The sequence below is a fragment of the Vigna unguiculata genome, chromosome 4, assembly GCF_004118075.2.
Source record: "Vigna unguiculata cultivar IT97K-499-35 chromosome 4, ASM411807v1, whole genome shotgun sequence".
NCBI classification, from domain to species: domain Eukaryota; kingdom Viridiplantae; phylum Streptophyta; class Magnoliopsida; order Fabales; family Fabaceae; genus Vigna; species Vigna unguiculata.
In genome coordinates this window covers 38,205,194-38,229,830 of record NC_040282.1, presented here as the reverse complement: position 1 = coordinate 38,229,830, position 24,637 = coordinate 38,205,194, and the positions used below count along the sequence as shown (strand labels likewise).

Below are 24,637 nucleotides of genomic sequence, written 5' to 3'. Positions count from 1 at the left end.
AATAAGAATCAGATTCCCTGCACCCCCAACAGGAGAATCTTTGACCTAGCTGCGCGTGAAGGTCTCTTCTCCCACGTTCTGCTCTTCTCCCACACAGCCTTCACACACTCTTCATCTGTCTTCTCCCACATTGTGCTCTTCTCCCACACAGACTCCACACACTCTTCTTCTCCGGAGCGTGCACACACTGTTCTTCTCCCTAACCTCCGCAGCCTCCCTTTTCTCCTTTTCTCCTTTCGCGCAACTCCACAGGTCCCCATCTTCTCCATTTGCCCAGTTAAGTAGTGTTATTATATTTTAATTGATTTTAGGAATGGTTGTCTGTATATTTTAAATGATTTTAGCAATAGATTACAAGATCTGTATCATGTCTTCGTTTTAATATTTCACTGAAACGACTTTCCAAATCCGTTTCTAACATGCGTGAAACAGAACACACATTCCGTTTAGGTATTTTTTGTTTTTTTTACCGAAACGGATTGTGAAATCCATTTCCCAGAAAGCTGAAACAAAATACACAATTTGTTTTTTTTTTTTTTTTATTTTGACTGAAACGGATTATGGAATCCGTGTTGGAGGAGGCTGAAACGGAATATGGAATCCGTTTTGGTGTTATTTTTGGTTCTTCTCCGAGACGGAGTGTGAAATCCGTTTTAGCGTGATACAATATGTTTTAATAGAACCATAATGTATATGTCGTATGTTTTAACTACCTTGTCATGGGTGTGTTTGCTTTACTGTAATCTCTCAGAGGGGTTTCATTTTTAGGTGGTCTTGTAACTCTGTAATGTTTTGTTATAACATGTTTGTTTTATGATTTAGAACCTGAAATGAAGCTTCTACTTGTTGTCGGTTTGCTTTTATGTTCCATTGCTTTTGCTGTGGCGGCAATATTTAAGGCTCGATCACTGAAGAAGGCCAGTGAGGCTCGTGCATGGAAGTTGACTGCATTCCAACGTTTGAACTTCACTGTTGATGATGTTTTGCATTGCTTGAAGGAGGATAATATTATAGGCAAAGGAGGTGCAAGCATTGTATACAAAGGGGCTATGGCTAACGAGGATCATGTTGTCGTGAAAAGGCTTCCCGCTATGAGTAGAGGCTCTTCCCACGACCACGGGTTCAATGCGGAGATTTAGACACTTGGGCGAATCCGACACATTAAGCATCTGTGCAACGGCGAGAGGGAGTGTGTTGGCCATGTTGTTGTTGTAGAGGTCGAGGACCTCGAGGCTCTGGAGGCGCGAGAGCTCTGGGGGGAAGGTTTGGTTAAAGCCATTGTTGGAGAGCTTGAGGAGGCGGAGAGCAGAGAGGGACGAGAGCGCCAAAGGGATGGGGCCGGAGAACTTATTGTCGACGAGCGAGAGATTGGAGAGGAATGAGAGGTGAGCTATGTCGGCAGAGAGAGTCCCGGAGAGGTTGAGTCCGGTGAGGTTGAGAGCGACGACGTGGCGGTGGGCATCACATGTGACGCTGAACCAGGAACAGTGAGAGGTGGAGGCATTCCAGGAAGAGAGAACGGGTGGAGTGGCATCGTCGGTAATGGCTGAACGAATAGAGATAAGGGCGTTGTAGTCTGAGAATGGCAACGAAAGGGTTTGATGAAGATGGAAAAACAGAAATAGAAAGAGGACACGCATTGGGGAATGGAAGAGAAGAGAAGAGAGTGTAGGTGAAGGGTAGAAACATATGAAACGGATCCCAAAACCCGTTTGCGAAAAAAGCACATGGAACTTGCTGAAACGGATTTTAAATTCCGTTTCACACCTTTACGAAACGGATTACGTAAGTTGTTTCAAGACAAAAATTAAAATATTTGGGAAACGAAATACGAATTCCGTTTTATAAAATTGTGAAACGAATTTTGTAATCCGTTTAAAAAAAAAATCGAATTTTTTGAAACGGATTACATCCCAAATTTTTCCAATTTTTTCCCAAAACGGATTACGTAATCCATTTCAAAATGGTGTAAAACGGATGCCAGAATGCGTTTCATAAAGATTCCGTGTTGTTTTTTTGAAACGGGATGTGGAAGCTGTTTCATACTTTTTGAAACGGAATACGAATTCTGTTTCACATCATAAACAGAAAAAAAAAAGGTTAAGCTAATATTAAGGCTAACCTGGACAGAAGATAAGAGGATGGGAACTACCACACTTAGACAGAAGATAAGAGGACGCATGTTACTCACAATACCACCTTTCTTCAAACAGAGAACAAGAAACACAAAACCTTCAACCACCACAAGCACAACGGACACTGAGAGAATAAACAAGATTCCTTTAAAAAAATAAATGAAAGTGACACAAACCTCGGATGAGGGACCACCACCCACCAGAGAATGAAAGAATGAAGCACAGAAAATTAAAGCTCAAGGATCACACGAGAATGAAACGGAGAAAAATTTAAATAAAGGCATAGTAATGAGACAAAGAAGAAACGAGAGAAGAAATAGTATGAAATTATTTTGGGGGTGCAGAGAAGTTGGCGACGCAGTAAATGAAATTTACTGCGTCGCTACCCACTTTCACCTGTATATTAATGAAGGGTATAATAATAAATTTTGGAGGTGCATGAGAGGTCTTGGAGGTGCAGGGAAAAGCGTCCTTTTTTAGGTACATAAATTTTAGGTACATATATTGGGCCTAATTTTTTTGAAGACTCTAACATGCACCCACATTTAAATCCCATTGGGCCTATTGCAAAAATAATTTATTTATTGCACTTGCGTCAAATTCACGTAAAAAAAAAATCTGTGTTAGTGCCAAATTAATTTCGCAAGAAAACGTGACTGATATAACATATGACTTCGTGATAATCCGTAGTAGTTAACTGTAAGTTAAAAGTGCATTAGTTTTAATAATTATTAGTTTTAAAATTACTTTTGCACTAATAATTTTTTTTTTGCACATCTGAGGAAATCTGCTTCGTGTTATACTTCATGTAATAAGTTCACTTGAGATGGTCACTTGAGAAAAAAAATTAATATTTCTTTTCATATATATTTTTAAGAAAATGACATTGTTCTGAAATAATGGGTTTGGATTAATTTTTTCATAGAAATATTCTCATATAATTTTCAGTAATATTTTTAAATAGATTTTAATAACTTTTAAAGATTACTATTGTCAAAAATCGTGATTTCCGAGAAACACCATTCTTTGTTAAAGAAAAGTATCTCTCATTCAACATAACATTACTATTTAAAGGTTATTATCAATGTAAAAAAGATGTTCTGAGGTCCAAAATTAAATTATTTTAAACTTTGTATTGGCCGTGGTTAAATTATTTTAATTTTAATTATATATTTTTTAATTCTTAAAATTAAATAATGAGACAAAAAAAATGAATGCTTCTACGGAGAAGCAGTGTTATAGATATGTTCTTAAGTTTATGAATATTATATATATTTCCATTCGTTTGACATCCTTTTTATAATGGAAAGCGAAGAAGGTGGTGTGAAATGGATGTATAACTTAAGAGTTTTTTTCTTTCTTAATTTTAACCATTATTAATTAAGCATCAAGTTAAAATTAATAATTAACAATTATGTAACAAGAATATGAAACTAAATTAAAATCTCGCACAATTTATTTCATTGCATTCATTTCTCTTGTGTGGTACAATAACAAAGACAGTTACAAAGTCATAGTAACATAAAACCATATAACAAACCCTATAAAACGAGTTTATGCATTATTCTTATCTAAGGTATCACTTCACTCCGTACTCATCAATTTGCACCTGCAGATTTAGATGACAGTGAATGAACATATTCAATAAGAATAAGAAGAACACGTTAAACATATTATATTAAGAAGAAAACAGAAGTAAAACAAAAATAAATCAAACTTCCTCCATACAGGATAAACAAGATAAATGAAAAGACAATTTTGTAAGATTAAGTTAGAACTTCACGAATATTAAAAATATTAAAAGATATTTAAAAACAAAAATTTCAAAATATATTAAAAATAAAATCAATTTTATAAAATTAAATTAGATTTAAAGTTCACTTCTTGACACGAAAGAAAAGGGAAAGTACCACAAGTGAGAGTGGGTAGACGACACTGAGAAGGAAGTTGAGAAGCGATCCTGAGAGTGTTGCAGAGGCAACCACGGTCGACAGCTTGGAGTGCATTGCAGCATGTAGCACTTGGTCTGGTGTTGGATGCACCAGGCACCACAAAGGGTGCACAAACATTCAGGTTGCTCAATTCGGTTGTGCAGGCATTGCGCTGTGCCCTAGCCATCAGGCTAACATTTCCCACAACCAACAGGACCAACACAGCAAGTTGACAACCTAAGACAGATTTTGCTGCTGCACCCATCACTTCGATTATACTTCAAATGTTTTCTGCTTATTTCGTTTCTACTCTCTCACTGTATATGCTTTTCGTGTCTGCAATGTCTCTATTTATGGTGCTGAAGTTTGGGAGCAGAAGAAGGCTTCTTCATTCTGTGAGGCACCTACCCTTGAGCTCTTCAACTCACAACTTTGGTGCTGCAGCATCCCAACTTAACATGAAGAGCATCACTTCTTTAATCTTTTTTCCTCTATTTCTTGCCATATATTACTCTTTATTAATAATAAATAAATGATTTTTTAAATTTTTTCTTCTCATTTATTTATTAATAAAAATGTATGTTTCTAATATTTAATGTAGACAGATGAGAAAAGAAAAATTAATATTTCACATAAAATACCTTACTAAAAAACCACTAATTTCTTCTGAACTATGAAAGAGGTACTATATATATTTTCCATCGCTTTATAAGAAAATATTGAAATTTTTTATAAATCTCATTTTTTGTTCCTTTAATTTTCTTAAATCAACTTTCAGATGATATTTTTATATTAGATAAAAAAAGGTATAGTGATTTTAAAGATAAAAATGAGTTAGAATTATAATTAGAGTAATGATACTTTCATTCATTTGAAAATACATCGTAAAAGTAAAATAGTATAAAAAAATTAAATGTTTTGTGGAAAGAAAAAAGTGAATAATAATGAAAAATAATTTGAATCGAGTAGAAAAGGTTTTTGGGTGTCATATAATTTAATATTAAACATTTAATATTTTTAATAGTACTAGCTAACTATTTTTTTTTGTCATTATTAAATGAACACAATAAAAAATCACTTTAAAGATCAAAAGTAGAGTGTCTTTAAATTAAAAAAAAAAAGCATAAATAAGGTTTTGAGAAAATTAAAAATGAATATATAACTTTTTGGAAACACAACAAAACTCTACAGTGCTTACATATTTGTTATTGTTCTTTTAGGGGTGGCAATGCGGGCCGACCTGTTTAGGTCCGGCTCGCATAAGGCCCGCATAACACGGGCTAGTCTGTTCCGTCCCGCACATTTTATGTGGGCTGCAAATACTGGTTCGCCCCGTATATTTCTTGACTTTTTTTAATTTTAATTTTTTAAAAATTTTTATGATAAAACTTTCAATATTTAAAATTTGGGAAACTTTAAGAAGTTTACAAAATTAAGTAAAGACTTTGGGAGAATTAGATGATAAATTGATAATTCAACATTTTCATCATTGATACTATGACATACACAACCTAGTCTTTAAATTTTAGCACATTAAAAAAATACATAATATTTATTTTTTCCAGTTATACAAGAATTTGAAACGTTAATACAAGAGTCCATAAAAAGTAATTAATATACACAAGTGCAAGTTTTTTTTTTTTAATTTTATGCGGACTTGTGGACCTGCCCGCGCAGACTACGAGCTTATGCAGACCGGACCACTACAGGCCTATGGGCTAACTATCCTGACCGCCCCGTATTTTTTCGCAGACCTGCGAGCCAATCCAACAAACCAGACCCTAATTGCCACCCTATGTTCTTCATCATAAATTAAGTGTTTTATGTTTTCCGCTCATTTAACCTTTAATCTTAATAGACTTAAAGCTGAGACTCCTTGATTTATAAGTCAATTCATTTATAGACAAAACTATTTTATAAAATAATGATTGTATTTACAAGAATCAAAATAATATAACTTTTTAAACATGTATATTATAGTTTATATGTTAAATAATTATATTAAAAATTAAAATTAAATTTTTTAACATGACTTCAACTTTAAAATACAAATCTTTATTCTTACAATTATAAGAAAAAACTTAAATATATGGATACTAAGTATTGGTGCCAATAAAAAGCTTTATCGGGAAGCTAACTTGTGAGAAGTTAAAAAGTGATTTTTCAATCAACTAGATATCAAAATATGCAGCTCGAGCCCCAAAAGAAAAGAAAAAAATAAAAATTACAAAAAGAATAACAATAAAAAACTTACAAAAAAAGAAAAAACTAAAGTAACAACAAAGGACATAAACTGGTAAAAGGGGCATCTAAATGGCTAAAATTATGTATTTAACTATTCTTGTGGGGATGAAGTGGAGATGTCCAATAGTTTTTGACAGCAAATAAAAGTTTCTCTCTTTCAAGAGGGCCATCTTCATGGTCCACAATTTGACTGTTCCAATCCATGCCATTCACTATACTCTTTACCTTTACCAATATATCAACATCATCTCGAATTATTACACTTCCCTCTGGTCTAAGAATCCTATCCATCTCCAGCAATATGTCTTCCAATTCACATCTACAATGCATAAACAGATCAACTCTCTATTTAGTTTCATGTTCAGACATTCAAAATCACTCAACTTTTTCATTTTGATTTAATAGCCAAGACAAATCCAAATTTTTAAACTTTGTTGAAAATTTCAGTTAATGTTAAAATAAATAAATGTATACCTATGACTGTAGAGGCTGAACACCGAATCAGCATGAATTAAGTCATAAGTTCTGGGATAAGTAGACATTGCTTCACACCTGCAACATTATGATGGCCACAAACATTTTACAGAGAGAAAAGAAAAAGGAATGGATTCCATCAAATAAAGATTGAAGAAAAACTGAGCTAACCAATTATGGTATGTTCCAATCAACCCCCTTTCATATATTGCACCAAGTGTATCAACCTTGGCCTGAACAGGAACCACATTCATGACCCAGACAGGGGAATCTATCAGAGCAGCAGCAAATCCACCCAAGTAAGCATTCATGTCTAAAAGGTTGCGATACCTCCCAGCTTTTTCTAGCTGATTATTAACATTCTTATAATATGATACCCTTTTCTTCCACAGCTTGTTATCATTTGAGAAAATTTCGGGGGTAACACCCTTTATGGTACCCTTAGAAATCCTTGGTGGGGTGGCTTTTAGTCTGTCAGGCCAGTTTTTCAATGCCCCACCTGCAGTTTCTTCTTTGCTGGATACATCAGGCAGAGGACTCAAACATGTTTGCATATCAGTGTACCTGAAAAGTGAATATAAAAAAGCTCAAGTTAAAGAGCTCACGAAGTTCATAGAGTTTCAGAGTATTTAGATAGTAGTTCTTATCCACTGCAAAAAAAAAAAAAAACTATTAGTTGATAAAAAAAAAAAAATTGTTAAACAAGCATTGTAAAAGTCATTCAAAATATCGTACATGACAATTTGTCACTGGACGACAGCTTGAATTCTTTTACTGTCAGTACATACATTACGTACCCTGTAATCAGGTTTATGTATTTAAAACCGTGTTTAGTATATATACAATTTCAATGGAAAACATTTACATTACCAACTAATCAGGAATCATAATATGTATAACTTCTAAAATAGTAATTAACAAATTTCTTATTCGTGTCAAATTGTGAGTGCATGACAGTTTTTTAACGAAGTGCACAGATTAATTTAACCATAAACAATAAAACAGATTGAAAATGTTTACTTGAAAAAAATCAAACACGAGTAATGGAAAATACCAGGCCTTGTCAGGGTTATCCTGTGCCTTGCAGAAACGTCGGTGATGAGTGAGCTCGTGGTTCGCTTTGCATTCCAAATGGTTTTTGGCTTTCTGCCAGATGGCTATATCATCCTTCTCCACTAGCTTGTTCCAGCACAGGCTTTTAGCGACATTCTCAATTTTGGTCTGCTCTTCATTCAAATCCTCTTTTGTTCTTTCCCATCCTCTCCAATATTTCTTCCAACGAATTGGTGGCCCAGATAGAATCCAATACCCACCGGGTCTTAGAATTCGATCAATTTCATTTAGATAAAGCCCATCTAATTCCACGAATGGGAAAAGAAAAAAAAAAAAAACACGTTAATTTTGAATCATAAAGCTTCATTCTTTCTAGCTTAAATATATAAAACAACACAAACAATTTTTCAGATGCACTCTGTTTTTTTTACTTTTACACTAATACCCAAAACATTACATTGACATCCTTGTTACACAAAAACACATGTATTTTGGTGAAGTGGAATGTCCAAAACAATAGAATGTCAGGAAGTCATGTCCAGAGTCTCAATAAGTCTGAGGGTGTCACTTTAAATTAGTCTTACTCTTCACACATTAATTTATTTAAACTACTGTGTATAATCCTATAGAGATATAACTTACAGAAGATGACTCAAATAGTTGTTCTGATAATGTAAAACATAAAACGTTATCATAAAGCCTATTTTTACAATTTATAAAAACTCAAACCAAAATTTTCCATAGACTAAAATACCTATGAAACCATTATTTTATTTAGTTTTCTTTTGAAGAGAAGCCTACAATATCTGGCATTTGGTGAGTGAGAATATTGATACCGTATTCAGCCCATGGAATGAGGCATCGTGAACAATGTGCCATGTCAAAGGCTCTGGAAGGAAAAGGCAACCTCTTTGAGGCTAGTACTCCAATTAATGCAGGAACCCCTCTTTCAAGAGCAAACTGAACTTGTGCTTCATGGGTGTCCCTTGGTGCAACTGACACTGTTATGATGTCACGTGAAAGGAGATAGGCTCCCCAACTAGCAACCTGCATTATCAAAGTTTTTGGTAATATTAAAATATGGCCAATTACACAGTTCACCAATTAAATTCAGTTTCTTAAAATTATTCTTGACAAAAGAAGCCATTTTTTGACATAAAATATAGCTGACAAGATTTTGAGTCAGTAACAGGTTTTTCTAAGGTTTACCCTTTTGGTCCTTTGAACCACAACACGTACATATTATTGAGTAAGATTGCAGATGAATCTTCCAAAGATGTGATCGGGACATCACATGTGATCCGCGAAAAAATGACTTAAAATAATAATAGCTTAATCTAACATTATAATGTAACATACTAAATACATGAATCGAAAACCTAGGTTAGGAAGAGTACATCTGGTTTGTGATTAACCAGACAAATGCCTCGTTAGGGAATAAACAAATTAAAGAATAGCATTATAATAATCAGCAACTCAAATATGTTTCCACTTCCAGCCGAACGCGATCAATGCTTATAAATCACAGTAAACTATAATATATTAAGTTTGGAATCACAGTTATAGTACTATCTATATTAGTTTACCTCGTCAAGCACCTACCTCGCCCGGTAAATTCAACTGTGGAATACATTTCTTATTTCTTTAGTAAAAGTCAAAGGTAAAACTGACAGAAAAAAAAAAAACAGTTGTCTTGTTAAGATCCATGTAAAAATTATTGTATAGGTCCGAACCAAAAAATATTTCTAACTAGTTATAACAGCAGCTTAACTAGTTCTTGAGTATCACGGAATCTCTCTAAAGAGATTGTTCAAAAAATAGGAAATGTAGCATCAAAGAAAATCAAACACAAAATGAAAAAAAAAAAAAAGTCGAAATTCACGCAAACTTAGAAATTACGGGGAAAAGAGAAAAAAAAATGCAGTAAGCTGGAATTTCGATTCCAAAAACAAAGTGTACAATTTCTATCCCGAGAAATATTTAATAGAGAAAATCCAAGAGAATATCATTACTCGCTTTTGTAAAGGCCAGAAAGCCAGGCAGATACACTAGTTTTGGATCCATTTGTCTCAAAAACGAACAAATCACACACAAAGTTACAAAATTATCCGAAAAACCTTCCCCAGAAGAAGACAAACTCACCCTAATCTGAATGTCAATTTTGGAATCTAAAGCATTTTCACTAGAGTTTAATTGTACACATCTAATCACAGAACTTTAAAATAATTGCTGTAAAAATTAATAAAATTATATACGTGATAGTTCGTGAGTCTTGTTCGTTTTTCTTGTTTTACTATGTGACCCTTGTCTCAGTTAAACAGTGAGTGAGTCTTCTACTCACGCATCTCCTAAATCTAAAGTTGCTACAAAACATATCAATAGTTAACACCCGTGAATCGAAGGCACAACCCCTTAAGTTGTTGTAAAGAATAAGGCCCTTAGGATTAGACCCATTTCTTCTCATATTACGAAGTAGTAATGATGATCACACTTTAAACCCAGTTTATTCTTTCGAAAACTCAATTTTGTTTTCAATAGTAATACAAAATATTAATGATTAAGAGAAAATAAAAAATACCAAATAAAAATATTTATAACAATTACAAAATATAACAAATCAATGATCACTTTAATTTTCGAAATTATAAATATATATATATAAGGGGGTGGGGTCCCAAACGGTGGAAACATCATCATTCATGTACCAAAAGTAAAAAACATTAACATGCACAAAGATGTTCCAACCCAATCTAAAAGACCACTTTAATTTTTTTTTCCTTTTTGAAAAAACGTTTTCTTAACCATGAAACAACGAACCAAAAATCAAAAAATAAAAAACGGAGAAAAACGGAAAGCGCGCGTACCCCACAGCCAGTATCGACGGCGGTCCTCACCGTACCGTCGCGGAGGTTAACTAACTTCCCAATGTCGTCAATGTACTTGTCAGCACCGTCGGGGAACATGGTGCCGCCGCCGGGGAAGTGGAAGCGGTCGCCGTTGTAGCGGATCCAGTTCTGCACGGCCTTCTCGACGGTGAGTTCGCGGTGCGGCACGTTGGCGTACCACGCGACGTCGCGGCTGGCCGGCCACGGGAAGGGGTTACGATAGCCGTGCGGCGCGGGGACGCGGCACTTGAGAGTTTCGGTCTTCGACGGACAGTGGCGCTCGCGGTACACCATCTTGTGGCGAGAGTAGCGGAGGGAGCGGTCGTGGTCCTCGCATGGGGTGTACTCGCTGAGCGACACGTCGCAGGGAGGGTAGCGAAATGTGGAAGTGGGAAGAGGGAGGGAGGCGGCAGTGGCGTTGTGGTGAGAGGAGAAATCTAGGTGAGAGGTGGAGGGAACGCTATGGAAACATGGTTTTGTTGAAAGTGTTGTTGTGGGTGGTGTGGTTTTGGAGTTTTGCTGGTACGCACCGAAGGTGTATGAGAAAATGCAGAGGAGTGCGACGAGGGAATAGAGGTTTGTTTTTTTGCAGTGAGTGTTTGGTTTGGAGGGTTTGGTGGTGGGATGGTAGGGTGGAGTTGAATCACCACTGGGCATGGTGGTGTTTGTAAGAAGAAAAAAATCAGTGATTTTTGGGTGTGAGAAAGTGAGCGTGTGTGTGTGTGGTGATTGGTGGAGTGTGGGGGGTTTAAGTATTGAATGAAGTGGAAGAGGTGGATTACATAGCAGAGTGGTGTGAGGGTTCAGAAGTGGGACCAGATTTGGAGAAAGTGACAGAATGTGTTTTCACCAATGGTGATGTAAAGTAATAATTGCTCAAGCATTTCAACGTTGTTTGGAAAATCTCAAGAAACATTATTCACAATGAAATGCATCTTTGACTACAACCATAAATTCTCACAACTGGTTCTCATGAATCTCACACCAGAAAGTGAGTTTCGTAAGAATTTTTTGAAACAAGTTTTGAGGTAGCTGCTGGTAGAGACTAGTGCAATCAATAGACCAAATTGAGAAATTGAATGGGAGCTTGAACAAGATGATAAAAGAAAAAAAAATGAGAAAGAAATCAAACCAACTCAAATTTTCCTTATTTTAGATTTAACTATAAATTTGATTTCAAATATTAGGATTTTTATTCGTTTTTTATTTTTATATTTATTTTTTACTGATTTAAGTTATAACATTTATTAAATAGAGGAAGTGTGATTTTTTGTGTTAAACTACGGTTGATATAAGTGATTATGTGTTTTTAGTCTAATAATTATTTTTTATGGCTGTCATTACGGATCTCGAAAAATAATATAAAAGTTACAACAAAAACAAAAATATTGAATTTGAAAGAATTGATCTCGGGTTGTATTCGGGGATGGAAAAAATATCTCTATTTTTTATATTTGTGGATAAAATTATTGACGAAAGTTGATATTCGTAGTAAGTATTTATTATTTAAAGGTAACATTTATGTTTATAAATGAGTTGGATGTGATTATCATATTATCTTCATTTGTGGATATTTGTTACTTGTTAAAATTAAAAATTAAAAATTATATTTTATTAAAATTAAATTTTAATTTATATTTATATTTTTTGTAATTTTAATTAAATTTTATTTTAAAAAATTATAAAATATCTTTTTTAAAATATTTACAGATATTCACGTAGGTTTTTAAATATTTACAAGTATTTTTTAAACAGGTACCCAACAGATAAATAAATAGATTACGAATGAATTTTCTTTTGTTGCGGATAGACATTATTCATATCCAATCTGATCGATTAGTATTTCTAGTTGTATCTCTATAGAAAGAGAAATTAAAAAAAAAAAGACTTTAATCCCACATGTGATCACCTCATAAAACTTATTGAGAAAAAAGAATCATATTGTCTACTTTAAATAATACAAGGTTCAATTAAGTTCAAACAAAAAAAATAATAATAAATAAATAATAACATAAATTTAAGGATCAAGTGATATTTTCACAATTTAATTTCATTTCATCACACTGTCTATGTCACTGTCTATGTCATGTAATTAACTTGTTTCAGTTTCTATTTTTCTCTTGAATAATAGTTCTGTTGTATTAATTTGCATGATTGTGTAAGTAAATAAGTTAATGTATTTGAAGTAATTAATCTGGTTTAGTACGTACCGTCCCGGGAGTAACATGCCCTAGAAACACCCGTTTACATTGGACAAACAAGATCGCAAACACGTTGCATTTAATTAGATCGTAATTTAAATTTGAACTAGTATTCACAAGCTTGTCTTCAATAATTAATTCCAAAATTTCTACAATTAAAACAATTTATAGATCCACTTAATAGTCCTTCAAGAACAGTTGATCTTAATCAATTAATTACCATTTATGTGAAAAATGATACTCAGAACCCTATCTTCAAATGGAGATGGATTGTTACCATATTAAATTTTCACAGAGGAACACGATGTGAAGTTTCTGTATCTTTTCTTCAAATGGAAATGTACTCTCTCATATTAATTTTTTTTACAAGGTCGTATATTTTTTTCTTAAATAGTACGTAAAATCTAATCATTAATTTGTACAAAGAATATATCTGATGAAATATATAAATATTTTCTTACAATTTAACTGAAAATATAAAAATTAAAAACAGCTCACTTTTCAAATTTTTAACGTGAAAAATAAATGCATTTTCATCTTCGTGCAATGCTTTTGATATCTGTAAACTACTTCAATAATAAAAATATGAAACCCATACGATAAAAATATAAATACAGGGTTTAATCTTAAATATTAATATATTTAGATGACCTCGCTAAGTCACTACATTTAAGATATAATTTATTTTTAAAAAAATAATTTTATCCTTAAAAATATCTCACAAAATTTTTAAAAAAAATATTTAAATTATTTTTAGTTTCAATTCATAAATGACCTGAAAGTGTTAAACGTATCAAAATAGTACCATTCTTTTTCTTAGAAATTGATCATGACAAGTTAGGTGCATGGTAACGTACGGTAGGGTCGTGGTGCATTGTTCATCTCTCACTAATAATTCAAACACGATTCAATTGCGTCATCAACAACATTTTTTCCCTTAATTCATATTTTTGCACGTTTTCAAAATTAAAAAATACTTTCATTTATATATATATATATATATATCCTCATCACCTTACACTAAGTTATTTAAAGAGCCAACGAACTAACTTACTATATAGGCCAATAAATTTAAACTAATTAATACTGTAATACTTAGTTTTATTTTTTCTTTATTGAGTGTGAGGGTGCTTATTTTACAATGTACTAGCATTGCTCCATTTATACATGCATTAAATAAAGCCTTTTATTAATTTCCAAATATATATTTATAGAGAGTTTTGTAATTGCCACACATGTTGTTAATTAAAGAGTTAAACATACATGGAAAAAAATCACATGGGCAAATAATTTGTAAAAAAATAATTTTTATATTCTTATTACTGTTTTTCTATTGAAAGAAAAAGAAAATTTAAAATTTAAAATAGGTTTGATCTGATGGCCAACTCAAAAAATCTATAAAATGAGTAAGATATTTTTTTTTTCGCTTTTATTAATGTTTATTAATATTTATGGGCATGGTGACGAGTTATCATGATGTTGCATGGATGGTTACCTGGGGAATACGAAGGGATAATATCTGACATGTATCCAATATGACAAATGTGCATGGGCTTTAATTTCATACACATAAATTTTATCTTCCCCATCTCTATTTTTTTATATAAAAAAATTATTATTCCTTTTAGATATTAAAATTGATTATAATTTTGTTAACCAATCACTTAATTAATTCTGACTTATTGGTTAAAATAATAATTTTTTTTTTGTAATTTATACTTTATTCAAAACACGATGTATTATTAATTAAGTTTTGCATTGATAAAGTAAGTTCTTCTAATAACCCAACCATCATATATACAGAATAGAGAGTATAGAATAACATTATGATAATTAATAAGATTACTTAAGTTTCAAAATTAGAACTTAATCAAATTCAATTAATAGAACATAGGTTATTATTTTTATAAAATGTGAAAATTAATTTGACGAGTAATTAAAAGGGTATAATTAATGGTTAACCACGCAAGTTGGGTCTCGTCTGGTGACAGCTCCGACCCGACCGGCAGGACTTGGGTCCTCGTTTCGTGAGTTTCCGCCTCATTGCACGCTTCAGTCGCTCTACGTTTTGAATTGGTGAGAACCGATGCTTTTATTAAAACACATCAATGGTTGGTTTCAAGAAATTGTGAGAGTGTGGTGGACTTTAAATAAAAGTTTAAATCGTTGAAGTTAATATTTCCATAACAGATTAATATTCTTTTATGCTAAGGGATCCCACATCACTTAACCTTTCAATAAAATGAAAATAATTTACATTATATAACATATTTTAACTCAAATATAGATCTCAAAACATTGTTTAACAAGTTTGAAAAGATTAACATTATTAGGTTCAACATAAATTATATTTATTTATTTTTAAATTTAGAGAATAAAATGTGTCAAAATTTAGAACATAGATGAATTTCAATCTTACGTTTAAGTTTATGAATTAAAAATATATTTAACCAAAAAAATCTTATTTAGCCTTAAATTTGGATTTTTTTAAAATTTGTGTATTATCTTTTAGGTGAAACTAAAATCATTCGCAAAATTTAGGCTTTTTTACTATAGCATGGTGAATTTGGAGAAGTTATTATGAAAAATTATAACTTTCATGAATTCAAAACTATATAGTTGGTTTCCTTTCTACATAAGCTCATACTTTTAAAATGTAGGTTGTTTGTCTAATAATACACTTGAGACATCTATTCCAAATTACTACGTGAATGGAATTGATTTAAAGTGACGTTGGAATCTCTGTGTTAAAAGCTGCTTGAATTTTCAAGAGGGATAAAACTGAAAAATAAAGTGCACACCTTTTACAATTGCATCGTCGTTAAGGTGCATAGAAAAATTGAGGGAGAACAACCTCGATTGCTATTGTTGGTTCAGAGATTGTAAAAATCAATTGCAATGGCATATTTTATTGATAAAAGGGCTAAATCTTTCACACACTTGGACTTTGTAAAAAACTTAATGTGATTTGAAAGTATTTGGGTCAATGAAAGACTTTTTTTTTTTGGTAACTAGGTCTTCATTCGTGCATATGCATGGGTCTTTTCTTTCTTTTTTTTACTTAGAGATGTTATTTATTTATAATAATTGAGTATATTAAATTTGGTTTTTAGGTAGGTTTATTATTTAATAATATTTTATTATTTGTAGAAAGCAAAATATCCTTGCAATAGGTTCAGTTTGCAATATCTGAAAACAAAACTTGGGGTTTTGTAAAAGCTAAGTTATCAAATCTAATAAATGTTTTTTCTCAAAATACGTTTGAAGAGTTTATTGTTCTGGCATTCTAGTTTGATTGCAACAAACGCATTCTTATTCTGAAAAACATAGATGTTGGGTTTGTATTCATGGTCTTCTGAGAGGGTATTGACGACCAAAAATGATTTATTTTATAGAATGTGGTATTGACACACCTTTATTTTAAGATGATTTTGTTTTTCATACTCATCTAATTAATATAATCTTAAACTCATTTAATCAATATATGAAATGATTTGTGTAATATTTTTACTTTATACTCATTTAATTAGTGTATAAACAAATTCATTTATTATGTATTGCAAGACTTTTATAATGATTTTTGTTATACTCATTTAGTCGATGTGTGAACAAACTCGTTTAATATATATATATATATATATATATATATATATATATATATATATATATATATATATATAGATTTTTGTTATATTTATCTCGTTGTTAGGCTAATCTTAATCATTGTACTTATAACATATATTACATTTTATTATTTTAAAAAAATAAGGCAAGTAAACATGTAATTTTACTGGTATACTACAAACTAAATAAGCAAACTCGCATAAAATATCAGATAACTATATCAGGTTAGACGCATCTAATATCTAATGATAAGTAAATATATTATTGATTCCAAAATTCTAAAATAACACTAGTGCATGTTGGTATAGATGACAACCTTTGTCATTGTAGTTTTGTTAAATATTTTTTATATGAATAATATTTATTAAAAACATTAATTTTTGAAATCAATTTTTGTATTCTCATAATTTTTCTCTAAGTATTTTTAATTTCTTTTGAAAACTATTTTATAACCCTTTCTTTTTTTAATTAGGTTTTATGACATCCCATTTAAATAGATTAAATCTACTAAATTAAACATCGCATAATTATAGTAATAAAAGAGCAATCAGGGGGACGAGATGCATAAAGATTCACTATTACACTCATCCAATAAGGGTACTGGAAATTTCTAGGGCATACAAAACATAATGCCATAAGCTAAACATGAATCTAAAAATTAACTATTTTGCAAAAGAAACTGTTCATACAGCAGGGGATTACAATGGCATTAGAGCCTTAAAACTGCTACTAAGAGCTACACACAACAGGCCATCTAAATTGCACCGCTGCCACCGTCATGTCTACCTTCAACATTTCCTCCATCTACTCCTACTAACAAGGTGATCATCGCAAAAGAGAAAGCAAGACAAGAACATTCACGAGACATGAAAGGGTAAGCTAGTGAAAGATGAATTTGACATATTATAGCAAACAGATAATTAAAACAGTTCTCAAGCATGCATCAAAGTAGGCACCAATTCATGTTAGGGCAACCAAGCACGAAACTATGACTCAATTATCCGGATACATATACTAAGATCAGATTCATTGGACGCTTGCACTTGTGGTGGCCTCTACTGCTCTGTAGAGCCATTGCCAATGGGTTTCACCCTACCACACACAAGGTTAGCCTTTAAGCGTCTAAGGCCATTATCCTGCCAAAGACTAGGGCCTCCCACTACTCTCACCACTTGGGTCAGTTTGCTCTACATGAGACTCACTGACACTTTAGAGTTTCAGGATGTGATCCTTACTTGAATCCTTATCTTAATATATACACTACACACCACCATGAGATCTCCCCACGAGACTCATGGAATTACGCCTATCTCACAATCAGAATCATGTTTCTCATACCATTCCCACCTCATTTATTTCATTCATCCAATTCTCATGTTAAAACACCACCAATCCACAAATCCATGATCAATCACATACCAAGCATGCCAATTTCGTTCATAGAATTCAAACAACCAAACATATTCACATACATCTTGTTTAGGAAGAGTAATCTAGACAAGACATGCAACAAATCATCCAACCAGTCAAGAAAACAGTGTCAACACGCACCACTGCACTAGCCTCGCTCAAGCTAGAGCCCTCGCTCAGGCGAGGGAAGTTGCCTCGCTTAAGTTGTAGGCTCTCGCTTAGGCGAGACTGCAACAGTGGCCCCTGGGAGATCTCACGAGCTCTCGCCTGAACGAGACAGGGTGTCGCTTAAAACGTGAACTGACCGCCTGGGCGAGTGCTCGAGGCAAAATCTTGGGCGAGCTCCTGCTATTCTCGCCTAGGCGAGACAAGCTCACTTGGGTAGATTATCAGTTCTCCCCCACTGTTCCACACATGCAACCCAGAAACAATCCAACCAAACATATTATTTTTTATCTCACCCGAGCACAAACATTTCCCAAATCATTTATGCAACAACAGAAGTGAAAACAAGCACCTACAGCAAAAGACGAAAAATCTAGCTTCCCTTACCTATATTAAGGGCAACTAAAGCAAATGGGTCCGAAACTAAGGAGCACCACAACTCCCAGAACTAAGTAGTGCTAAAACATGGAAAACAAGGACAAAACGAGAGCAGATGGTTAAACCCTAACCAAACCGACGTACCCCAAAAGGTGTAGAGGGACAAACTGACTAGGAATCATGAGAATCACTTACTTGGGGTTGGGGTGGACTTAGTTAGCTTGAAGATGTGAGTATTCCTTTGTGCCTTAGCAAAGCTCTTTTCTAGAGTCAATAGTGTTTGAGGGAGGGAGACAGGTTTCTGAAAAGGAGACAAGTGTAGAATGAGTGAGCTGGAAGGGGATATTGGGGTCCCTTGATGGGCTGGTCTTGGGCCTACGAAAAGGCTAGGCCCAACTCTTAGGAACAAAAAAAGGGGCTTACAGGTTTTGTTTTCAAATTTAAGTTTGAAAAATAATCCCAGAACTTGCAATCATATTAGACGGGACTCGATTTCTTTTTAGAGTTAAATATGTTTTTGGTCCCTGAACTTTCAATAAATTTTGGAATTAGTCCATTTTAGAACATTTGACTAATTTATACATTAATCTTTCGAAACATGTAGATTTAGTCATTTTAATCAAATTTTATTAAGTTTATTTGACATTTCAAACGCGTTTCATAATAGTATTTCAAAAAATGATTAAAAAGACTAAATTCACGTATTTTAAGAGATGAAGGATTAAATTGATCAAAAGTTTTGAAATTGACTAATTTAGAATTCATTGAAAGTTAAAGAACCAAAAACATATTTAACCATTCTTTTATATCTTTCTTGATTTAAGAATTAACCTGAAATATTTAAAGAAATCTAGAATTTATTTTTTGAAATTAATTAAATTTATATTGAATTTAAACTTTAAAGCTTAACCCGTGTGTAGGTATTAGGATGTTCATATTAATGATATAACCAAAAATAGGTGCAATTTTTTATTTTGCGCCTGAAATATTTTTTTTTACATCTCATTATTATAATATAATTTAATAAATTATTTGGTTCAAAGGAGTAAAAAGAAAAGGAACAAAAATAAGGGAGGGAAAAAATAAAAATGAAAAATTACTAATTTAACCAAATAATTAGCCCATTTTTTTAAAATTAACAAGTAACTAAAAAATATAATCAGTTGATTAATAGATATTTATATTAATTGTTTTCAGCTATAAAAATAAAATAACTATTGCCTTATTAACCCCGCATTAATTTATATTTATATATAAAGAATGATTAACAGATTGTATTAAACAAATTTATATTTTTAAACAAATTTACATCTGCTAAAAAATGTTAGATGCAATTAATTTGGGCTTCTACGAAAAAATAAAGCCTACTTAACAAGCCCATTCGAAAAAAGAAACCCAAAAAATACGACAATTCCATTATCACCCCTCTACATTGCTATTTTCCCAACCTACCCCTACTTCTTCACACTTCACTGCTTCATCGTACATCCTCCATAGCAGAACCACCAAAACCCTAAACCCCAAAATGCGAGTCTTCGCTTGTCGAGCCTCCAACTTCTTCAAGCGCAATCTCGATAATTTCCCGTACAACCCTAATTTCAATTTCTTCCGAGAATTCGCGCAATCCACCGCAATCCCCAAAAAGCAACTTAGGGTTCGTGACCATGGCTACGACAACTACATGGAAGTGGAGAAGAAAACGCGCAAGGTCCTCAAATTTCAGAGCATCATCCTCCCCGAGCCCACCCAATCGCTCCCAATCTCGCGCCTCGAAACCCTTGTGCGCCGCTTCGGTTTCACGCGCCACGAGGCTGGTGCGTTCGTCCTCAAGTTCCCGCACGTCTTCGAAATCTTTGAGCACCCCGTCCAGCGCATTCTCTTCTGCCGCCTCACCCGCAAAGCCATTCTCCAGATCCAGCAGGAGCGCCAAGCGCTCGCGGAGCAGATTCCACGCGCCGTCACTCGGCTTCGGAAGCTTCTGCTGATGACGAACGAAGGCAGGCTCCGCCTCGAGCACGTGCGCATCGCACGCTCCGCCTTCGGGCTTCCCGACGACTTCGAAAACTCGGTGGTTCTGAGGTACCCTCAGTTTTTCCGTTTGATTGATGCAAAGGAAACTAGGATGAAGTACATTGAGGTTGTGGATCGGGACCCTAGGTTAGCAACTTGCGCGATTGAGGAGGTTAGGGAGAGGGAGTATAGACAGAGAGGTGGTGATGCTGAGGATATTAGGTTTTCTTTTATCATTGATTTTCCACCTGGTTTTAAGATAGGTAAGTATTTTAGGATTGCAATGTGGAAGTGGCAGAGGCTTCCTTATTGGTCCCCATATGAGAATGTTTGTGGGTATGATTTGAGGTCCATTGAGGCCCAGAAGAGGATGGAGAAGAGAGCTGTTGCCACCATTCATGAATTGTTGTCGTTGACTGTGGAGAAGAAGATTACATTGGAGCGGATCGCACATTTCCGGATGGCGATGAACCTGCCCAAGAGGTTGAAGGATTTCCTGCTCCAGCACCAAGGTATTTTCTATGTCTCCACCAGGGGGAATCAGGGGAAGCTTCACACTGTATTCCTTAGGGAAGCGTATAGGAAAGGCGAGCTGATTGAGCCGAATGAGTTGTATTTGGCACGGAGGAAGCTAGCTGAGCTTGTGCTCTTGAGTCCACGGAAAGCCAAGGTTGATAAGGAGTTGGTTGGGTACAGGAGAAGCAGGTTAGAGGACGAAATGGGGCAGGTAACGAGGACGTATGTGGAGGATGCTTGTGAAGATTTTAAGGGGGAAGATGGTGTGGGGCTGGATAAGGATGCAGAGGATGATTTGACGTCAGATATAGGTTCTGATGTTGATTTGGGAGATGAGGGTAATGATTTTGTGGATAGTGCATCACTGCAAAGGACATCATAGCTGAGTATTTGGGAACCTATTTGACCTACATTTCCTTCAATTTTGCAATTGAGAAAAATCTCTTCATACAGTTCTGAATTCTTAAATTTTGAATTCTAACTTCCGAAATTTTGGAGTAATAGAAAATGAGGAGTTAAGATTCTTGTTTTTTCTGCATCTTAACTGAAGTAATATGATTTGTGGTGATTAACCCAGCTTGATCTATAGTGATTTAGTCCGACCTACTGGTATTATGAAAAGTGTGGACTCTCCTGTAATGAAGGAGGGGAGCAATACTGGTCCTATGTGAAACTGGCTCTTTCTGAAGGTTTTATTGAGGTCGGGATTTGATGCGACTGAGATCTTCAGCCGAGCTCTTCCTGGAGGTTGGATTGAATTGTCTTATTTATGGAGAGGAATTGGCCTTGGAGGTAGAGAGAAGGTATCCATGTCATCATCAACTCACCTTTCACAGTATATACCTGTACATATAGATTTTCTTTTATAGGTGGAAACACCAATAAATCAAAGAAATAACAGCTTTAACCTTGAGACATCATGTTAGAAAATCAAGTGCCCCACTCTGATGGATGTTCAATGAGGCGTGTAGCAACTCATCTGCATTTGGATAAATACCAGTCATTTACAGTACCTTCTGAATTTTGGTATTAATTTTACTACTTCTAGGCAGAGGTGTATTCAAGAAGAGGTGTATTCAAGAAGCTGACAATGGATAGCTGTGGTGTACTTAACGAATGGTCTGCACTATATTTGTTTTGCAGGATTCACCAAAACAAAATCTTCTAGTTTCCTGCGGTGAAATAGAAGATCAAACCAAAAAATTCCATAACTACCAAGTTCCTCAAACAGATTTATAAACCCAAACCATTTTTTTCATAAAACAAATTCTTTGACCAGTTGGTTAGCCAGTTTATATTGTAATCACAAATGAGTTTGAAATTGAAACTTAGCCATCAAATCTATGCATGAGCTCTAGCCTTTACATCTCTTCATGTCTGTGTTGACTGGCTGTTCCTAAGAATGACAATCCCCAACCCATATCAAACATCTGTCATAGGATATAGGAGATCGTTGAAGAGGGAAGGAAAATCTTTAACGGTCCTCTTTTCAAATCCTTCCTCAATCACAAGGGAAGTTTCTTTGAGTTGTTCTCTCTCTCTCTCTCTCTCTCTCTCTCTCTCTCTCAGCAGAATTCATCATAAATAAGATCGTCCCCGATAAAACTTGTATAGTTAAGACTGTAATGTAACCATATTCTCTCTCTGGTTTATCACTGAAACCAAATCCTATCCAGCTGCGTGCCAGTCAAATGTTTAAGAAAATTAATATATTAGTAAGTAAAAAACAGATGTACACCAAATAAGACTGAATTAAATTCTAACACTAGGAAGGCTTTCATTTCAATTGATTTAAAATGTCTAGTCTCATTGTCTGAAAGTAGTCGAGGTTTATGGAAGTCTGTGGTTTGATTCTCTTTCAATATTGTGCTTAATATTGCATTATACGAACTGTGTTGATTATTGTTTCTTCTACTGCCTATAATCTACCACAAGTGCGATATTCTAAACTTTACGTGCTGCTTTGAGTTCATAGAACACTAAGACTCCGGAGGATGATGACAAGTGCTAACGTAAAGAAAGTTATAAATGAGAAATTTCTATCACCATTTTTTCCCCTGTTAGGATCTCTACAAATATTGTGGTCCATGTTTGTCTCCGTATGATTGACCGCAAATTAAACCTATTCTTCTCTGTTAGGTACTTTCATTCAGGGAAGAGTTCGAGATCCCTGTTGTGAAAGGTGTTTGGTATACGGATGCTGAATTAAATATTTTTGGATTGTTGGTGTTGGTTCAGTACATTTTTTGCCAGTTACTTGGTTTAATCATTGCTTGCTGAAATTCACACCGCGAATTCACCTTTACATCTAAGGCATCCGATGTAGATTATGGAGATTTGGCCGAGTCCACTTCTCGTATTAAATTTCCAGGAGTGGTCCCCCATTTGGTAATCATTTCTTTGTTTATTGAATAATTCATCAATTCCATAAAGCTTTTATAAGGTGCCAGAACTGAACCTAATCACCACCCACTGTGGTGGCTTGCTTCATTCTGCTTGCATATATGCATTCATAACATGAATCACGTTAAGTGTGGAATTAACTGTTAGATAAAAAACAAAAGTATACTGTTTTTTCGCATTGTAATTATATTTATTGTTGCTTTTATATATGCTTATGTATCTACAAATTATTTGCAGCTAACAATTTGTATTACAAAATGCCTTCCAGTTTGGAAACCCAAACAATCATGAAATGTAAAAATTTGAACAGGTGTTTATGAGGATTATTCAGACTAAGGCTTTCAAGATCTAGGATGTTGTTTGTCTGACAATGCTAGGACGCAGTTCTGAGACGTGCAGTTTAAACCAATGCAGAACAGGTTTTAAACCGATTTTAAACCGGTTCGCATCTTTTTCTTGTTCTAATTTAGATTCAATCACTTAGTATATTCTCTGAACTAGTTCTCACTAACACCAAACCAGTTTGTCTGAAATAAAACTTGTTGGGTTCTCTAGTCGAAAAGCATCTCCTGGTTTGGTTTGGTTTAGTAATGCATTTCTAAATTAATTTCCTGGAAATCACCATCAGTCTCATGGCCAGAATGACTCTACTGATCCTCCGAGCTGTTTTAAGTTAGAAACTTTAACAATGTAATGCACTCTTTTAATTGCTTTGTTTCTTGTTGAATACAATTGAAAATTACAAAAAAAAAATAGTTTCCACATTTTATTTAATTAATGATCTCTACTCGTGATTTTGTAACTCTTTTGTGAATGTCAATAAATAATTAAGATTGTAATAGAAAAAAAATGTGATAGTGTGTTGTTAGCTCTAGTCTTTTTAAATTCATGGATTTACTTGTCAACCAAAGGAACATCTCAATGAAGATATCTGAATGCATGTTATCCATCATGAAGACCCGATTTGAAGGTCCTGTGATGATAACATGCTGTAGTACCTAGCCGAGAACCCTTAACAAAGGATCAGGATCACTGGATTGTGCTGTGTTCAGTGATACATATCTAAAACCTTAATGTTAAAATTAATTGTGGCAGCATTTCTTTTAAAGTCCCAATGCAAAAGAAAGAAAGAAAAGAAATGAATGATATAATTAAGAGAGTGGAAGAGAGAGATGAAGAAAGATGAAGGGAATGTATAAAGAATGCAA

The 24,637-nt window shown here is 33.9% G+C and overlaps 2 protein-coding genes across 4 annotated transcripts; one reads left to right on the top strand and one right to left on the bottom strand.

Annotated features, from left to right (window-relative positions):
• Positions 1-6,204: 6,204 nt before the first annotated feature.
• LOC114182126 (probable methyltransferase PMT16) lies at positions 6,205-11,482 on the bottom strand. Its single transcript, XM_028068903.1, has 6 exons — positions 10,702-11,482; positions 8,674-8,884; positions 7,839-8,139; positions 6,956-7,348; positions 6,785-6,862; positions 6,205-6,629 (listed from the first exon to the last, which is right to left on the bottom strand). The coding sequence occupies exons 1-6, from the start codon at positions 11,377-11,379 to the stop codon at positions 6,398-6,400; spliced, it is 1,893 nt and encodes a 630-aa protein (XP_027924704.1). The 5' UTR covers positions 11,380-11,482; the 3' UTR covers positions 6,205-6,397.
• An 8,454-nt stretch (positions 11,483-19,936) lies between these two features.
• LOC114182075 (protein ROOT PRIMORDIUM DEFECTIVE 1) lies at positions 19,937-23,991 on the top strand. 3 transcript variants are annotated; one of them, XM_028068824.1, is made up of 2 exons: positions 19,937-21,829; positions 23,740-23,991. In XM_028068824.1, the coding sequence occupies exon 1, from the start codon at positions 20,026-20,028 to the stop codon at positions 21,406-21,408; it is 1,383 nt and encodes a 460-aa protein (XP_027924625.1). In that variant the 5' UTR covers positions 19,937-20,025; the 3' UTR covers positions 21,409-21,829; positions 23,740-23,991. The 3 variants fall into 3 exon arrangements, with proteins under 3 accessions (XP_027924625.1, XP_027924623.1, XP_027924622.1); XM_028068822.1 differs by having other exon boundaries at positions 23,166-23,991; XM_028068821.1 differs by having other exon boundaries at positions 19,937-23,414.
• Positions 23,992-24,637: the final 646 nt, after the last annotated feature.

Bases quoted from the DNA above. Each gene is read 5' to 3' on its own strand.
- LOC114182126 (XM_028068903.1), bottom strand. From the start codon at position 11,379: ATGCCCAGTGGTGATTCAACTCCACCCTACCATCCCACCACCAAACCC. The intron at 8,885-10,701 runs GTACGCGCGCTT...TTGATAATGCAG, and splicing joins CCGTCGATACTGGCTGTGGG to GTTGCTAGTTGGGGAGCCTA. The intron at 8,140-8,673 runs GTATCAATATTC...TCGTGGAATTAG, and splicing joins CATTCCATGGGCTGAATACG to ATGGGCTTTATCTAAATGAA.
- LOC114182075 (XM_028068824.1), top strand. From the start codon at position 20,026: ATGCGAGTCTTCGCTTGTCGAGCCTCCAACTTCTTCAAGCGCAATCTC.